Source organism: Hyperolius riggenbachi, chromosome 4 (assembly GCF_040937935.1).
Source record: "Hyperolius riggenbachi isolate aHypRig1 chromosome 4, aHypRig1.pri, whole genome shotgun sequence".
Lineage (NCBI taxonomy): Eukaryota > Metazoa > Chordata > Amphibia > Anura > Hyperoliidae > Hyperolius > Hyperolius riggenbachi.
Window position 1 is genome coordinate 84,452,339 of NC_090649.1, and position 15,794 is coordinate 84,468,132.

A 15,794-nucleotide genomic window follows, 5' to 3' on the forward strand; every position below is an offset into this window, starting at 1 on the left:
GGCGTCGCGGCAGCAATGCGTTCTGGCTTTCAGCAGCGTTCATGTTGCGTTCGGATGCGGTCGCATTTTTTCTTCCCATAGGGGGACATTACCCGTCGCGGTTAACTGCCCCTGGAAGCTACATGTAGCTTCCAGGGGCTCCTTGAAAGCCAGGGAAAATCGGGACCCGAACGCCGCGTTCGTGCAAACGCGCGTGAAAGCTTGGTACAAACGCTCCCATTCACTTGAATGGGAGCGTTTAACGCCAAGCCCCAAACGCTGGCTGTAAACGCTCTGCAGGCGTCCGTCTGAACCAGCCCTTAGTGATGTTCACAATCCTTGTTTTAATACAAGTTATTTTTAATTATTGATTACTGTGGACGTCTATAAGAATATACAAATATATAAATATTTTTTAAACAGGATTTCAAGGTCCATCTTCTAAGAAAACCCCCTTTCAGTAATCTGTTCAACAAAGACAGATCACCTTGAGGAAAAATACATATAAAAAGTGCAAAATGAGAGCATAAGAACCACACTTTGAATGATCACGTAAAACACAGACATGACAAGTAAAATGTTAGCTATGCTAGCAGTTGTGTAGTAATCTCAGTTTCAATCTTTCTGACAGTGGCAAAGGACTGTCTACAGACACTATGGAGTCATCACAGTCACTGTCCTCTCTCTCCGATGTGGCATTCACCAAGTTCTTCAATTTTGGGCTTAAAAACACATCATCTGTAGCAGAAAAACTATTATCAGTTGGTGAAGGAGAACAAGAGGTTTGCAAAGTAGAAGCCATTTTTCTTTGAGAAAGCTCAGTTGTGGTACCAGCCATCTTCACTTTTACTACGTCTTTACTTTTGTCTTTCCCCTGTTCCTCCTCATCCTCACTAGACAATGCCATTTTCTGGCAAACACTCTTCTTCAGCATCACTTTTTTGGTTCTGATTTTATCGGTTTGCCTACAATCTGAGAGGCTCCTTACAGGGACAAGTGCAGACTTCTTCACGAAACTGAATGATTTCGTTCTTGGGGACTGCAGTGATTTCAAGCCTTTTCCAGGAACATTTGTGCCCAAATCTGTGTGTTCATTGTTATTTTGATAACTTGGATGTTTAATTAGCTTAGGATGCACGTGCACATTTTCTTTATGGGCTACACTTTTCTTCATGGAGTTGTGCGTTATTGGTTTGCTTTTACTGGGGGCTATAGATACAGCATACGAAGAAAGGTCCTTCACATGATGGTTTTGTGAGCTTAGATCTCCAGCCTGCTGAGCATTCTTTAATAGTATCCTCTCTCTTAAAGGGATCTTTTCAAGATGTGAGATACAAGGAGAGTCTAGAGCCAAAGCAGGCATCTGCTCAGCTTTATCCACCAAATTGCACTTGCTTGTTTCAACGGTTTCTTGGTTGACATTAGCCAAGTGGCTGGTTGAATATCTTTGTTCAGGAGCACTTGGTTTGTCTTTCAGATCATGTTCCTTCTTACGGTCTGCATGACCTTCTATTTGAGGAGACCTACTAAATGAGGTGGCCTCCCAGTCAATGTCACTAAGATGCAAGTCAGAAAAGACTGAAGACATATTTGGGGATGACACAGCAGATTCCGGTCTACTGGTCATTACTGGAGAAGGACAGGGATCCTGAAGAGAAAGACCGGCACCATCAAGACTCTCTGTCTCGTCTTCATGGAATAAAGATGTTGAAACATTTGAGTCATTTTCTGTGGTTTGGGCTGGCGGAGAGCACTCTGTGGAGAGCAGAAGACCTTGCAAGTCACCAGGGCTGTCACGATTGGTGGTAGGCAAGAGGTCTTCATCATCGCTAGTGTTTATGGGTGGTGTTTTTTTCATCATTGGGGCCAAACTCATTTCAGATAAAAGTGAAGCAACATCATCCATATCGGGAAGGACTTTGGACTTCGGCTTGCTTTTCTTGCCTAGGAAACATATAAAAAATAAATACATAAAAAACGAACGCTTCAGCAGTTGCTTTTCATAAATAATCAAGGATCTGCCTGTTAGGAGGAACAAGTTATCTGAATATACATTGCTTCATTAAGACGCTTTGCTAGCACAAGCAGAATCCGTCTGCAACGGTCCCCGCCGTGGCTCAGCTTGCATATAATCGTTTCTCAGCATAGTTGACTAGCCTCCAAATTGATGCAGAAATGGATGACAACGAAACGTGCTTCATTTCCAACTATTTACTCAGCTGGAAAATATCACAGGTTTTATTGGCTGAAGGTATCTACTCTATGGGAAGGGAGAGAACAGCGGATACATTATGTAAGCAGAATCAGACATTCCAATTACCAATACTTTATTCCAAATAGCCCATCACGGCCCGTTATTGCCACCTAACTGTAGTTATAGGTTTGTGGCTCGACTCCAGTAAGCAGACATATGAGGGAAAGGACCGTTCTCACGGCTCTTGACTAAGAAATAACCTGTGTTTTATTAGAATAAGACGTTACGGCCGGGGTGCAATCCATCCATTCATCTGTGAGCCCCATTGCTGAGATTACACCCTAAATACACTTGGCACCAGGTAAGAAACACTCCCATGGCAGCTGTTAAAGGTAAAGGATATCACCTTCTAGGCACAGAACTTGCCGGAAAGGTATTGCCCACAGAATAAATGTAGTTTATATGCTAGTGAGTTTGGCAGGTGGGGGTAGTCAATAGAATAAATATCAGTAATTTTATATAACTAATATTACAGCATTTCAAATGTTATGCTTGCATCAAACTCTTCTAATCTCTCCTCTCAAACTAACCCTCCTAATACCTCCTCTCTAAACACTAACCTCACTACCGCTACATGTACTATCACTGCACCTTACACTAACCTCACTACCGCTACATGTACTACCACTGCACCTTACACTAACCTCACTACCGCTACATGTACTACCACTGCACCTAACCCTAACCTCACTACCGCTACATGCACTGCCACTGCACCTAACACTAGCCTCACTACCGCTACATGCACTGCCACTGCACCTAACACTAACCTCACTACCGCTGCATGTACTACCGCTGCACCTAACACTAACCTCACTACCGCTACATGCACTGCCACTGCACCTAACACTAACCTCACTACCGCTACATGTACTACCACTGCACCTAACACTAACCTCACTACCGCTACATGTACTACCACTGCACCAAACACTAACCTCACTACCGCTACATGTACTACCACTGCACCTAACACTAGCCACTCTGCCATTGTGCCCAACACTAACCTAACTACTGCTGTGCCCAACACTAGCCTAACTGCCGCTGTGCCCAACACTAGCCTAACTGCTGCTGTGCCCAACACTAGCCTAACTGCTGCTGTGCCCAACACTAGCCTAACTGCTGCTGTGCCCAACACTAGCCTAACTGCTGCTGTGCCCAACACTAGCCTAACTGCCGCTGTGACCAACACTAACCTCACTGTCGCTGTGCCCAGCACTAGCCTAACTGCCGCTGTGCCCAGCACTAGCCTAACTGCCGCTGTGCCCAGCACTAGCCTAACTGCCGCTGTGCCCAGCACTAGCCTAACTGCCGCTGTGCCCAGCACTAGCCTAACTGCCGCTGTGCCCAGCACTAGCCTAACTGCCGCTGTGCCCAGCACTAGCCTAACTGCCGCTGTGCCCAGCACTAGCCTAACTGCCGCTGTGCCCAGCACTAGCCTAACTGCCGCTGTGCCCAGCACTAGCCTAACTGCCGCTGTGCCCAGCACTAGCCTAACTGCCGCTGTGCCCAGCACTAGCCTAACTGCCGCTGTGCCCAGCACTAGCCTAACTGCCGCTGTGCCCAGCACTAGCCTAACTGCCGCTGTGCCCAACACTAATCTCCTGCTACTGTGCCTTACACTAACCTCTTTTCTGCTGCGCCCAACACTAACCTCACTGCCACTGTGCCCAAGAAAAACCCCAGTGCAGCTGCGCCCAACGCTAAACTCACTGCCACTGTGCCCAAGAAAAACCCCACTGCAGCTGCGCCCAACACTAAACTCACTACCACTGTGCCCAAGAAAAACCAACACTGCAGCTGCGCCCAACAATAAACTCACTGCCGCTGCGTATAACAGTAACTTCACTGTCCTGCGTCCAATGCTAACCACATTGTCGCTGCACCCAACATTAACCTCACTGCCGCTGCGCCCAACATTAACCTCACTGCCGCTGCGCGCAACACTAACCTCACTGCTGCTGCATCCAACAGTAACTTCACTGCACTGCGCCACAATGCAAACCACACTGCCGCTGTGCCGAACAGTAACTTCACTGCACTGCGCCCCAATGCTAACCACACTGCCGCTGCACGCAATATTGACCTCACTGCTATTGCGCCTAATACTTACCTCACTGCCACTGCACCCAGCACTAATCTCACTGTCGGTGCACCCAACACTAACCTCACTGTCACTGTGCCCAGCCCAACACTAACGTCATGGGATCTGCGCCCAACACTAACCTCATGGGCGCTGCGCCCAACACTGACCTTACGGCTGCTGCGCCCAACACTGACCTCACAGGCACTGCGCCCAACATTAACCACTAACTCTAAGTCCACTATCATTCAGATTGTGTAAAAATGGAGGCATACCAACAAATTTGTTATCTTCCCCTTTCTTACTTTTCTGCTTCAGCATCTCTGCCTCCAGTTTCTCCTTTTGGAACATCTCCACAACGTGAGGATAGGCTGCAGAGAACAGATTTTCCTCCTCTATGGTCAGTAATGGAGTATCTGGCGGATGATCGTCTGGGAAAACATAGCTGTCTGGAAACAGGCAGAGGTCACTTGCAGACTGGTATCTTGGATCAAATTACACAACTGACTAAAAGGTTACGCACACATCCATTTTTTTTGTGAGGGGGGATATGGGCACTGCCACATTATATTCCTTCTAAACAATGCTGATAGCCTGGCTGCCCTGCTAATGCTCTGCCTCTAAAGCAGCCTATACACTATACAATATTTTTGCCCAATTCAACATTCAAACACCTAATTGGGCAAAAATCGTGGTTCCCCCACCCTATCCAATGATCAGGATAGGCTTTTCTGCAATATAAATTGAAGGTGGAGGTGGTAGGAGGTTACACCTGATGAAGGGCGGAGCCCGAAACATGTAGTGTAACTACATGCAATAAACTGAACGCAAGTTCAAGCCTGTGGAGTGCCTCCTTCTCCCTGAATATAGGCTTTTCTGCCCCTGATATCAGTCATAATCAGGTGTTCTGACCACACTAACCTCACGGTTGTTTTACATATGCAATTCAGACACTACCGAAGCTAGAAAGATCAACGGGACAACAGGCAACCGACAGTGGATTTAACAGAAATATATACGCACATCCACTTCCCCTTTCTGAGGTTGTGCACTGTGAGAATGTTATGTAGGAAAACTATTTTCTGTTTTGAGTTCCAGCCCACTGTATGACCTTAAAATAAGTATTACTAGTTGTTTAATGTGTGTACAAGTATGATTGGTGGAAATGTAGAAATCTTCTACAGTATATACAAACCTGGTTTAACCCACTCAATTTCAAAACACGGCACTCCATTCCTTACTCGTGGCTTCACAATTCTGAAAAAATATAAAGAAGCCATATTGGTATTTTTCTATAATAAAATAAAAAATAAAAAAATGATAAAATTCTCAACAGGTGCAAGCAATTTTTTTTTTTTAAATCTACTTACCCGGGGCTTCCTCCAGCCTCGGGAAAGTAGATTTTTTTTTAAAATCTGCTCGGACCTTCCCTTTAAATCTACAAGTCCAAACATACAGCTAAATACAAATATGAGAATAAAAAAATGATTTACCAGGCGCAATGCACCACGATCGATTGCCGCAATGCACCACGCCGCGCAAACTGCAGTCAATGTTAATCAATGGAACGGTTTCCATTGTTGCGAATTTACCGTCGCGATGAGATATGGCTAAATGTATGGATAGCATGCTGCAGTCTTCCACAGGTCGCATCCGGTCCCATAGGGGTTGTATTAAGCGGCACCGCATCGCGACCAATAGTGCATGCGGGTGTATGCAGTGCGATGATCGCACCGCATGGCGGCAATGTGGCCAGTGGAAACGGGACCTTAATGCAGCGGTCCTGTCAGTCCCACACTGCCCTCTAGCATTACAGCAGAGCTAATGTCCATTTGCTTCATTTCTATATTACAAATACAGCTTGGCAACTATCACTAGAACAGCCTATTGGTTGGTCAGCAAAGAATAATCATTACAGCGATACAGTAATTAGAGCAGTCTGTCCACTTTGCTGTCTCTTCCTGTTAGTAAGCTCGTTGAAGTGGCACAATCAAAAAAATGAGAGAACACATTAAAGAGGGAGTATATTGAAACTATCATAATTAATACAATTTTTTATTTTCTGCATAACTTTATAAATTATTTAGCCATTGTTTGTGCTTTGTAAAAGCTTTCCTCACTCTGATTTACTTTCTTAAAGCGGGATGGTCAGCCATAAAATCAAATTCCATTTACTCACTGCTCTGTGTTTATTATGCAGTCTACAACCTGACCCTGCATTGCAAGCATTCCAATATAATCAGATACGTTTCTGCTGTAATACATCTTATGTCAGTCAGCCTGGCTCTATGCTGGTACATTGCCAAGGAGAGGGAAGCTTGTTATCTCTCCTCCCACATTCCAGTTCCTCACTGATTGGTTGAGGAAGGTTCACTGTAAAAGGTTGAGGCTGAGAAGGGAATACACCTCAACCCTCTGCAGAAAATGCTGAAATACGATCTATGCTGTACTCACATAGCAAGCAAGATTTGACAGTGCAGTTACTAGGGGAGAAAAAAAAAAAAAAAAAAAAAAAAAGAGAGTAAGGCCTAGTGCACACCAAAAACCGCTAGCTGCTCCACAAAACGCTAGCGATTTTTGAAGCGTTTTTTCTTATTATTATGAAGCGTTTTGCTTTTTTTTGTAGCTTTTTTTTGTGTAGCAGATTACATATTGTTACAGTAAAGCTGTTACTGAACAGCTACTGTAACAAAAACGCCTGGTAAACCGTTCTGATCTGGCGTTTTATCAAGCGTTTTGTGTTTTTAATATACTTAACATTGGAGGCAGAAACGCCTCAGAAATCCAAAAAATGCTGCAGCCTGGGAGTTTGTGTTTCAGTTAAAATCGACCCGCTGTGGTGTGCACCAGCCCATGGAAATACATTACCCAAGTGTTTCCTCAGCCGCAAGAGTTTCTAAAAACGCAACCGAACCGCTCTGGTGTTCACTAGGCCTTAGGGAGGAAATTATATCAGGATTGGCTTCAGTCAGAGGTAGTGTGGTGGAGGATAGAACTGAACCAGAACTGGATAACATTCCTATGTCATTGCTTTATGCTGTAAGTGAACACATATAAAGGGGCCCATACACTGGTCGATTTCAGCCATCGACTGATCGATCGATTTGATCAGAAATCAATGGCCGATCGATCGGCCAATTGATCAATTCTTGGGCAATTTCGATCAATTTGATCTGACAGGATGGAAAATCTAAGTTGATCTGCTGCTGGCAGCAGAACGATCGCCTATAGAGTTGCATTGGATCTAATGGTGCAGTAATGCATATAGACAAGACAAGACAAATAACATTTGTATCGCGCTTTTCTCCAGGCGGACTCAAAGCGCCAGAGCTGCAGCCACTAGGACGTGCTCTATAGGCAGTAGCAGTGTTAGAGAGACTTGCCTAAGGTCTCCTACTGAATAGGTGCTGGCTTACTGAACATTTAGATCAATTTTCAATAGATTTCATTCAGAAAACTATTGGAAATCTGTTCCTAGTGTGTGGCACACATCAGATAGATTCCTGTTAGATTTTACTTGACAAGTACCTGACAGAAATCTATCGGATGGTCGAATCTGCTGCAAAGTGTATGACCACCTTTAGAAAATGCACCATTCACTTGTATAATCATGTATTCATGTCCTGCTTGATAACTTATACTAACGTTTCCAAAACAAGTTGTTTTCCTTAAAAATATACTCCGATATACTCCAGTGATTGGATGGAACCACGCTCTGCTTATTTGCTGATTGGAACTAAACACATATCACAAGACCGCACCTGTGACAACACTCAGCGTTAGAGTTGCTAAAGCCAGGAAAAGACCAAGACCAAAGACACTAACAGCCAATGGACATTATGATTTGCCATAAGCTTACCATAATTGGTGAACTGTATCATTACTAACATGATTTCAACATCTCTTTTCATCTCATTATATTAGGTATATTTCCTTGCATCATCAGGTCTATAAATGATGCTGCTATTAAAAAAGGGAACTAAGCTTCTCACAGTACACAGAGACTGTCAGATGTTTGATTTATGCATTAGATTTAACTTTCTACTTTCAAAGCGTCATTATTGAGACAATCATGCATTACATAATATAGACAAATCCAGAGTAATTTCTCAGAATAGAGGGATGCATGTTGTAAAACGGATTATTACAAAGACTACTACATGACATTTCTACCATGTATGTAAGAATGTGCCCTCTGAGTGGCAACCACGGAAGCATAGGCTGGAGTTTGTGTTAAATTTTCATAGTCTAGATGGGGTATAGTAGGTCCTAAACACTATTTTGGTCGTTGTTTCTCTAAGAGAGGTGTTTAGTGAACATTTGGTTGTGTTCTTCCAAATTGGGACCAGAGGTTCATAGGGATGGTTGTCCCCAAGTCCCTGTCCCATGCCTTCTGGTATCTAAGTTTTTCTTTCAGATCAGGAGTAGATAGAAGTTTGTACAGAATGGATATATTTTTAGGTATTTCTCCTTTTCTGATTAGCTGGGTTTCTATTTCTGAGATTTAACTTTCATTTAATTAGAAACCTGAGGTACAAAATCTTGAAGGAATATGTATTTCTATATCAGTAGTAAAGATGGAAAATGCCAGAAACAGCTTTCTCTTTATTTACTATATAACATCCACTGAAATCCATGTGGACAGGACAATTCATGTATTATGTAAGTAGAACCAGGGCTGTGGAGTCGGAGTAATTTTGGGTGCCTGGAGTCGGAGTCGGGAAAAATGCACCGACTCCGACTCCTAATGAATTTAAACTGTAATTAAAATAGAAAATATGATAAAATGTTCTATTTCTCAGATAATAGTCATCATAAATAATTTATACATATAGTAATAACTGTGCTTAGTCCACAAAAATCAAATAAACCAATCAAAATTAGTTACTTGTGCTGCTTCAATAAAGCAGTCCCCGTACTTTTAAAGTCAGATATACACATCTGATTGTGACTGTATATATGATGTGTACATAAGAATCTCTTATATATACAAAATAACATCTATGCTGTAAGTATAAAGCCGGATGTGTAGCCGTGTCACTAATAGAGATGGTCAATGAGATGGAAATAATTCTGCATTGATTCTGATTTATGCAAATGTATGTATGGGGTGCCCCAGGACTCCTCATGAAATCAAATTATTTGATATGTTGTTAAAATTTGGTTTGGCGACTACGAATTAAAGGGTACCTGAGACTGATGAAAAGAAAAGTTTTATACATACCTGGGGCTTCCTCCAGCCCCCTTCAGGCTAATCAGGCTAATCAGTCCCTCGCTGTCCACCTCCTGGATCTTCTGCTATGAGTCCTGGTAATTTAGCCAGTCAGCGCAGTCCGGCATGCTTCCACAACCAGGAGCGTTCTGCACCTGCGCAATAGTGCTGCACAGGTGTAGTACGCTCCCAGCGGCGGAGTGTGTGTGCATGCGCACTACGCCAGACTGGCTCAAGTACCTGGACTCATAGCAGAAGATCCAGGTGGCGGAGGAGGACAGCGAGGAACTAATTAGCCTGAAGGGGGCTGGAGGAAGCCCCAGGTATGTATAAAACTTTAATTTCATCTGTCTCAGGTTTACTTTCTTACACAGTAGTACTATACTCTACATATGCACTCTCCACAGAGCTGCAGGGAATCCACTGAGAATGTTGTGCACATTGAACACAGAGGTGTTGTCTATCGCCCATAAACCTGGTTCAGATTGTGCATGAAGAATGTGTAATAGAGGAAGAATATCCTTATTCCCCTGCAGAGTACCTGCACATCATTCTTACATGTACCCACACTTACATTGCATAGGGCCTGATAGATGTTCTTTGTTCCGGTTTGTACCTTTTACAAGAACTCTTACCAAGGACTAGTTTTAGTCTATGACTAAATGACAGTCTCCATATCCTTCTCACTTCAGTTGTCTTTTAAAATTCCTAAGCGTTGGCAGTTAAGAGACGAATTTCATGTTACATACTTTCAATCAACAAGATTGTAATATGCAAATTAGAGGAGTCGGAGTCCATAGCAGTGAGTAGAACAAGTATTTATCTACTTATATACCTTATATACTCGCATATAAGCCTATTTTTTCAGCACAAAAAATGTGCTAAAAGTTACCCCCTCGGCTTACAGTATATGCGAGTATGTGTTTTCTTTCCTTGTATAGTATGGGTGTCCCTGTTTCTTTAAATGTTGTTTCACAGTCGGGGACAACTTTAGTCCTGTCAGGTGTATCACTCTTTCACATAGAAACCTGACTCTTTCACATAGAAACCTCAGGTTTTCTGGTTAACTGATGATCATGAAAGAACTCTAATAATCACCTACAGTAACATAATTCATGCTTTTGTATCGCCTTACCAGCTGCAATGTTTGACGACTGTATCAATCATGCATGTTTGTGCTGTTAATTTGTTCCTCAGTTAACTAAAGTGCATTGAAATCGTAAAGGATGACGCTTGAAAGAACACCACAAACTTTATTCAACACAAAATACAGTCAAGGAAACCCAAATGATATCCAAGAAAAGGGGGAAAAGAGGAAATCAAAAGACATACTAAACAGAAAAAGAAAGTTAGAATGAGGTAGAGTTGGATGTAACGCTTCTTGGGAAAATCCCAGATATGAATACGGTAGGTAGAAGAGAAGGAATGGATGATGTCATATAGTGACTGGTGGTTCTTACCGGACAGCCTGGAGCTGTGTATCATCCTGTCTGCCTGCCTTCCTCTCATGCATGTCATAGTACGTCAGCAGGACCACAACCTTTTCACAGGCATAATGTTTGGGCCAGTCCATCCGTTCCAGAGCAAAATTCTAGAAAACCGCAGAGCAAAGGATACAAGATGACAGAACAGGCTGAATACTTTTGCTAAGCACAACAGAATAATCCAGTGTCAATTTTTGTGGTTGAAGTGGGGATAGTAAAGCAAACTACACAGTCAAAATTTCACATCTGCTCCAAAAGCTTAGCTACACAATTACAAATTCTAAGGACAAATAATTTTTTTCTATAGGAAAAAAAAAAAAGCTAAAAAAAAGGTCAATAAGTTTAGTTACAGTTTTAGTTGCAACTACAGATCAATATTATTTTTAGTTTTAAAAGCATGAATAAAGGGGTTAATGCACTAACTGCCAGTAAGGGCCCTTTTCCACTTGCAATAACTAGCGTTTGCGCTAAACACTAGCGATTGCGATTCAGCAAGTTGCTAATTTTTTTTCGGCGATTGAGCTATGCAATGCACTGCATAGCAAAATCGAAGTAAAAATCGCTCCGAGCCGCGATCTTGCTTTAGCAAAGATCAAATTGCGGTAGTGGAAATTACCTACCGCGATTCCTATGTTATTTAGCAAACCCTAGCGATTTAAAAATTGCTATCAATTTTGCAATTCAGCATCACAATTGCTGCTCCACTACACAGCTAAATCTCAAAATCGCTAGTGATTTTTAAATCGCTAGGGTTGCTACTTTATCATAGAAATCATTAGAAGTATTTTCCACTATAGTGATTCGATTTTCAAATCACAATCACAATTTTAAGAGGGATAATACAATGCAAATGAAAAATCGCAATCGCAAAACAAAATGAATGAAAAATCACAATCGCTGGTGTTTGTGATTGCGATTGCTAGTGGAAAAGGGCCCTAATACAGTATTGCCGTGTGCAGGTAGTGCACGACAATATTACCGCTACTACCCCTGCAGTGTACCCCGCATTGAGCAATTAGCACGGCCCGTGGTACATGATTAACGGGAGCATTAGTATGGTAAAGTGCGTAACTAGACAAACACGATGGTAAGGTGAGCATTGCTACAGAAACATGCGTTATGCTACTTGCATAACGCAAGCAGTGTAACACGCGTTGCTGTAGCAATACTCACCTTACCAATGTACCACAAGTTTGCGCTAATTGCATGACCGTTGTACACTGCAGGCGGTAGTAATGGTATTATAGCAATGCGCTCCCTGTGCACGACAATATTACTGGCAGTTAGAGCATCAACCCTTGACAAATTCTGATAATAAACATGTGTGTGTGTTAAAGGCTACTTGACTTAAAGAGGAGCTGTTAGGTATAAGGTCTCAGAGAAAATAAACACATATATCAGTAGCTAAAGATTGGCTGTACTTACATTACATATGCATTTCACTGTCCACGTTTGGATTTCACAGAATTTGTATATAGTATATGCAGAGATAGATGCTCCTGACAGCTCATGGCAGGCTCCATGTTTTTCTGTCAAATGTGTCGTCATGTCCTGCCTGCTTCCTGATCACAGATAAGCTTGTACTAAATAACACAGTGTGCAGTGAATATTAATGAGCCATGTGGCTAGGAACAATAGCTGACTCCTGCAGTGTAGTCTGCCCGAGATTTATCAGTGCTACGCGATTACAAGCTGCTGTAAGGTCTCATTAGCAGCCGAGGGGAGAGCCCCAGAATGCTTTGCAGTAATATGCTGCTTGCGTCTTCTTAAGAATAACAGACTTGCTGATAAGCACACATCAAAGGTAACTGAGATTTTTATCTTCACTAATTGCTTTTGGGCTTCCTTCTAAACTGTTTAACACAGGAGAATAGAGGTTTAAATTAGCTTCTGCAGCCTGACAGTTACTCTTTAATGTGACTCACATCAAGGACTGCCAGGAAACCATAAGCTTTTATTTAGAGGTACTGGCCCATATGCAATTAACTTTTTTCTCCTAGAAGATTATTTTTCATCTTCTATTTAATTTAACCTCCTTAGCGTTCTGGGCGAGCTGAGCTCGTCCAGAGACGCTGGAGGGTGCCGCTCAGGCCCTGCTGGGCTGATTTTCACAAAATAAAAAGGAGCACACGCAGCCGGCACTTTGCCAGCCGCCCGTGCTACCTGATCGCCGCCGCGTGCAGCGGCGAAAGAGGGTCCCCCCAGCCGCCCGAGCCCAGCGCAGTTCCAAACAGTTCCGGCCAGCGCTAAGGGCTGGATTGGAGGCGGCTGACGTCCATGACGTCACTCCGCTCGTCGCCATGGCGACGGGGAAAGAAAAACAAGAAGGGCCACTTATTGCGGCCCTTCTTGTTACTTCTGATCGCCGGAGGCATTAGGAGCATTAGGAGCGCCCTCTAGTGGACTTTCCAGTTGGCTGCATGAAATAGTTTTTTTTTTTATTAAAAAAACAAAAACGTCCGGTCGCCAGCCTGGCGATCTTAATAGAACACCAGGCAGGTTAAAAATAACTTTTCAGCACTTCCAACTGAAAAAGTAGATGAAAAAGTACTACTAAAATTATTTTACATCTTGCTTGCTGGTTGTTTAAAAAGCATTTTGTCAATTTTCAAAATATCACCTAGGAAAAAAATTAAGGATAAAAAGTTAATTGCGTATGGGCCACTGATTCTTAAAAAGTTGAGAACCACTAATCTGTAGCAATAACTGGGAAATAGAGGTTTATTGCTGTAAACAGGGAGGTGAGAAGAATAACAGGAGTCATGTTATGATCCGCACTTCTCAGTTTAGCACCTGGCAGCAGAGATCAGCAGGAGGGGGGGGGAGAGCAGTGGAGGGAGCAGCACCCAGAGACAGGATACAGCTGTGCATTTCAGGACACTGCAGGGAACATCTCTAGGCCTGATAAAGCTGGCTTCTGCTGGTGAGGTACATACATAGCATCTTACTCAACCAATCATAGCTGACAAAGCCTTTACTCAACTTTAACATTGCTAACTCTACTCTCACAAGGGGGAGCGGAAGCCGCACTACAGGGAGTCGACAACGTCGCGGTGGGTCGGCGGTTTGTATCGGCCGTCGTTCATAATTTGGAGACTCCCTGTTTCTGACATATAAGACGCAGGGACGTTTTTCTCTCCATTTTTTGGGGGAGAAAAAGTGTGTCTTATATGCTGAAAAATACAGTAATAAAAATCATCAAGGAGTATTTGAAAAGCACAATTATACATGTCGCAAGGTACATGAGATAATGCTATACACAGTAGGGAGTATTTTAGCTTATGCTACCAGTAAGGAAAGGGTACATATGATAATAGAATCCATGCTGTGAGGTGTCCTTACAAGCCACAAAGCCAATAGGGCCGTTATCTGCTTTAAAATATAGTGGCTGGATAGTGTAATAGTTAAGGGCTCTGCCTCTGACACAGGAGACCAGGGTTCGAATCTTGGCTCTGCCTGTTCAGTAAGCCAGTGCTTACTGAAAAAAAAGTGCTAAAAAAAAGAAAAAGGCATAAGAGATGTCACTTTTGGCATCACAGAGAAACCGTATAGATGGAAACAACCAGAATTAATTTTTTTATATCACATTTCTCTTAAAGAGAGTCTGAAGCCATTAAAGAAAATCTGTAACAAAAAAAAAAAAGTCCCCTGGGGGGTACTCACCTTGGGTGGGGGAAGCCTCTGGATGCGATTGAGGCTTCCCCCGCCCTCCTCGGTCCCACGGTGGCGGCAAAAATCCTCCTGGAGCGGCGGCGGCGATGTAAATATTTACCTCCGTGGCTCCAGAACAGGCGCAGTATTCGCTCTTCGCACGGAGATAGATGGAAATAGCCGATCTCCATTGGGCCGCTCTACTGCGCAGGTGCAAGTCTCCTGCGCCTGCGCAGTAGAGCAGTCCCAACAGAGATCGGCTATTTTCGCCTATCTCAGTCAGAAGAGCCGAAACAGCGCCCCCCGCTGGAGCCTGGAAAGGTAAATATTGAACAGGCTGTCGGATCTGTCGGGCCGGCTTTAAAGGGCTGCAGCGAGACCCCCGTGGGACAGAGGAGGACGGGGGAAGCCTCATTAGGATCCTGAGGCTTCCCCCTCCCAAGGCAAGTACCCTCCAGGGGACGTTTTTCTCGTTACAGTGTCTCTTTAAAATGAACTCTTTATTTCCCAGTCCTCTTCAGCATTAAGATCAAAGATGATTCGCCGCATCCCCGCAGCAGTACAATGTATTTATCCCCCCGAAATCCCAGGGCAAAACTATCTGATTTTCCAAGTCGCAGATTTTCCTTCCCGGGGAGGCAGAGCTCAGTGCTGTAGCTCTGCCACCAGTGTAGTCGATTTCCACCTCTCCCCGCACCTCTCAGTGAAAGAAGACAGAGTGGTGGGAAGAGGCAGAGATTGACTGCACTGGAGGAAGAGCTACTGCGCTCAGCTCTGCCTTTTCCAGGAAGTAACAGAATTTTGCCCCAGGATTTCGGGTGGGCTAAATACATCGTTCTGCCGCGGGAATGCGGTGAATCATCTTTGATCATAATGCTGAAGAGGACTGGGAAATAAAAAGAGGTACTTTTAATGGCTTCAGACTCTCTTTAAATCTGACAGTGGGCACTAAAACAACAGTATAGCTAAACTAACTAAATATTTTCTTATTGGATGGTTTATTTAAATTTTTTTCAGTTAATATGGAATGCCATCCCACTTTAAGATAAAATATAAAAAAGCTGTGAAAGCTTCTTGTTTTCTAGTAACATTGTTCATGATTAAAACCACTTTAGTCAACAGTATTTCAAT

At 43.3% G+C, this 15,794-nt stretch overlaps 1 protein-coding gene across 1 annotated transcript in view; it reads right to left on the reverse strand.

Moving 5' to 3' along the window:
- Positions 1-306: 306 nt before the first annotated feature.
- GEN1 (GEN1 Holliday junction 5' flap endonuclease) overlaps positions 307-15,794 on the reverse strand; it is a 61,347-nt gene continuing 45,859 nt past the window's right edge. Inside the window, exons 11-14 of the mRNA XM_068280270.1 lie at positions 10,989-11,119; positions 5,512-5,573; positions 4,622-4,765; positions 307-1,923 (exon numbers count right to left, since the gene is read on the reverse strand). Of these exons, the coding sequence (XP_068136371.1) occupies positions 569-1,923; positions 4,622-4,765; positions 5,512-5,573; positions 10,989-11,119 (1,692 nt within the window). The 3' untranslated portion in view covers positions 307-568. The remainder of the gene's footprint in view (positions 1,924-4,621; positions 4,766-5,511; positions 5,574-10,988; positions 11,120-15,794) is intronic.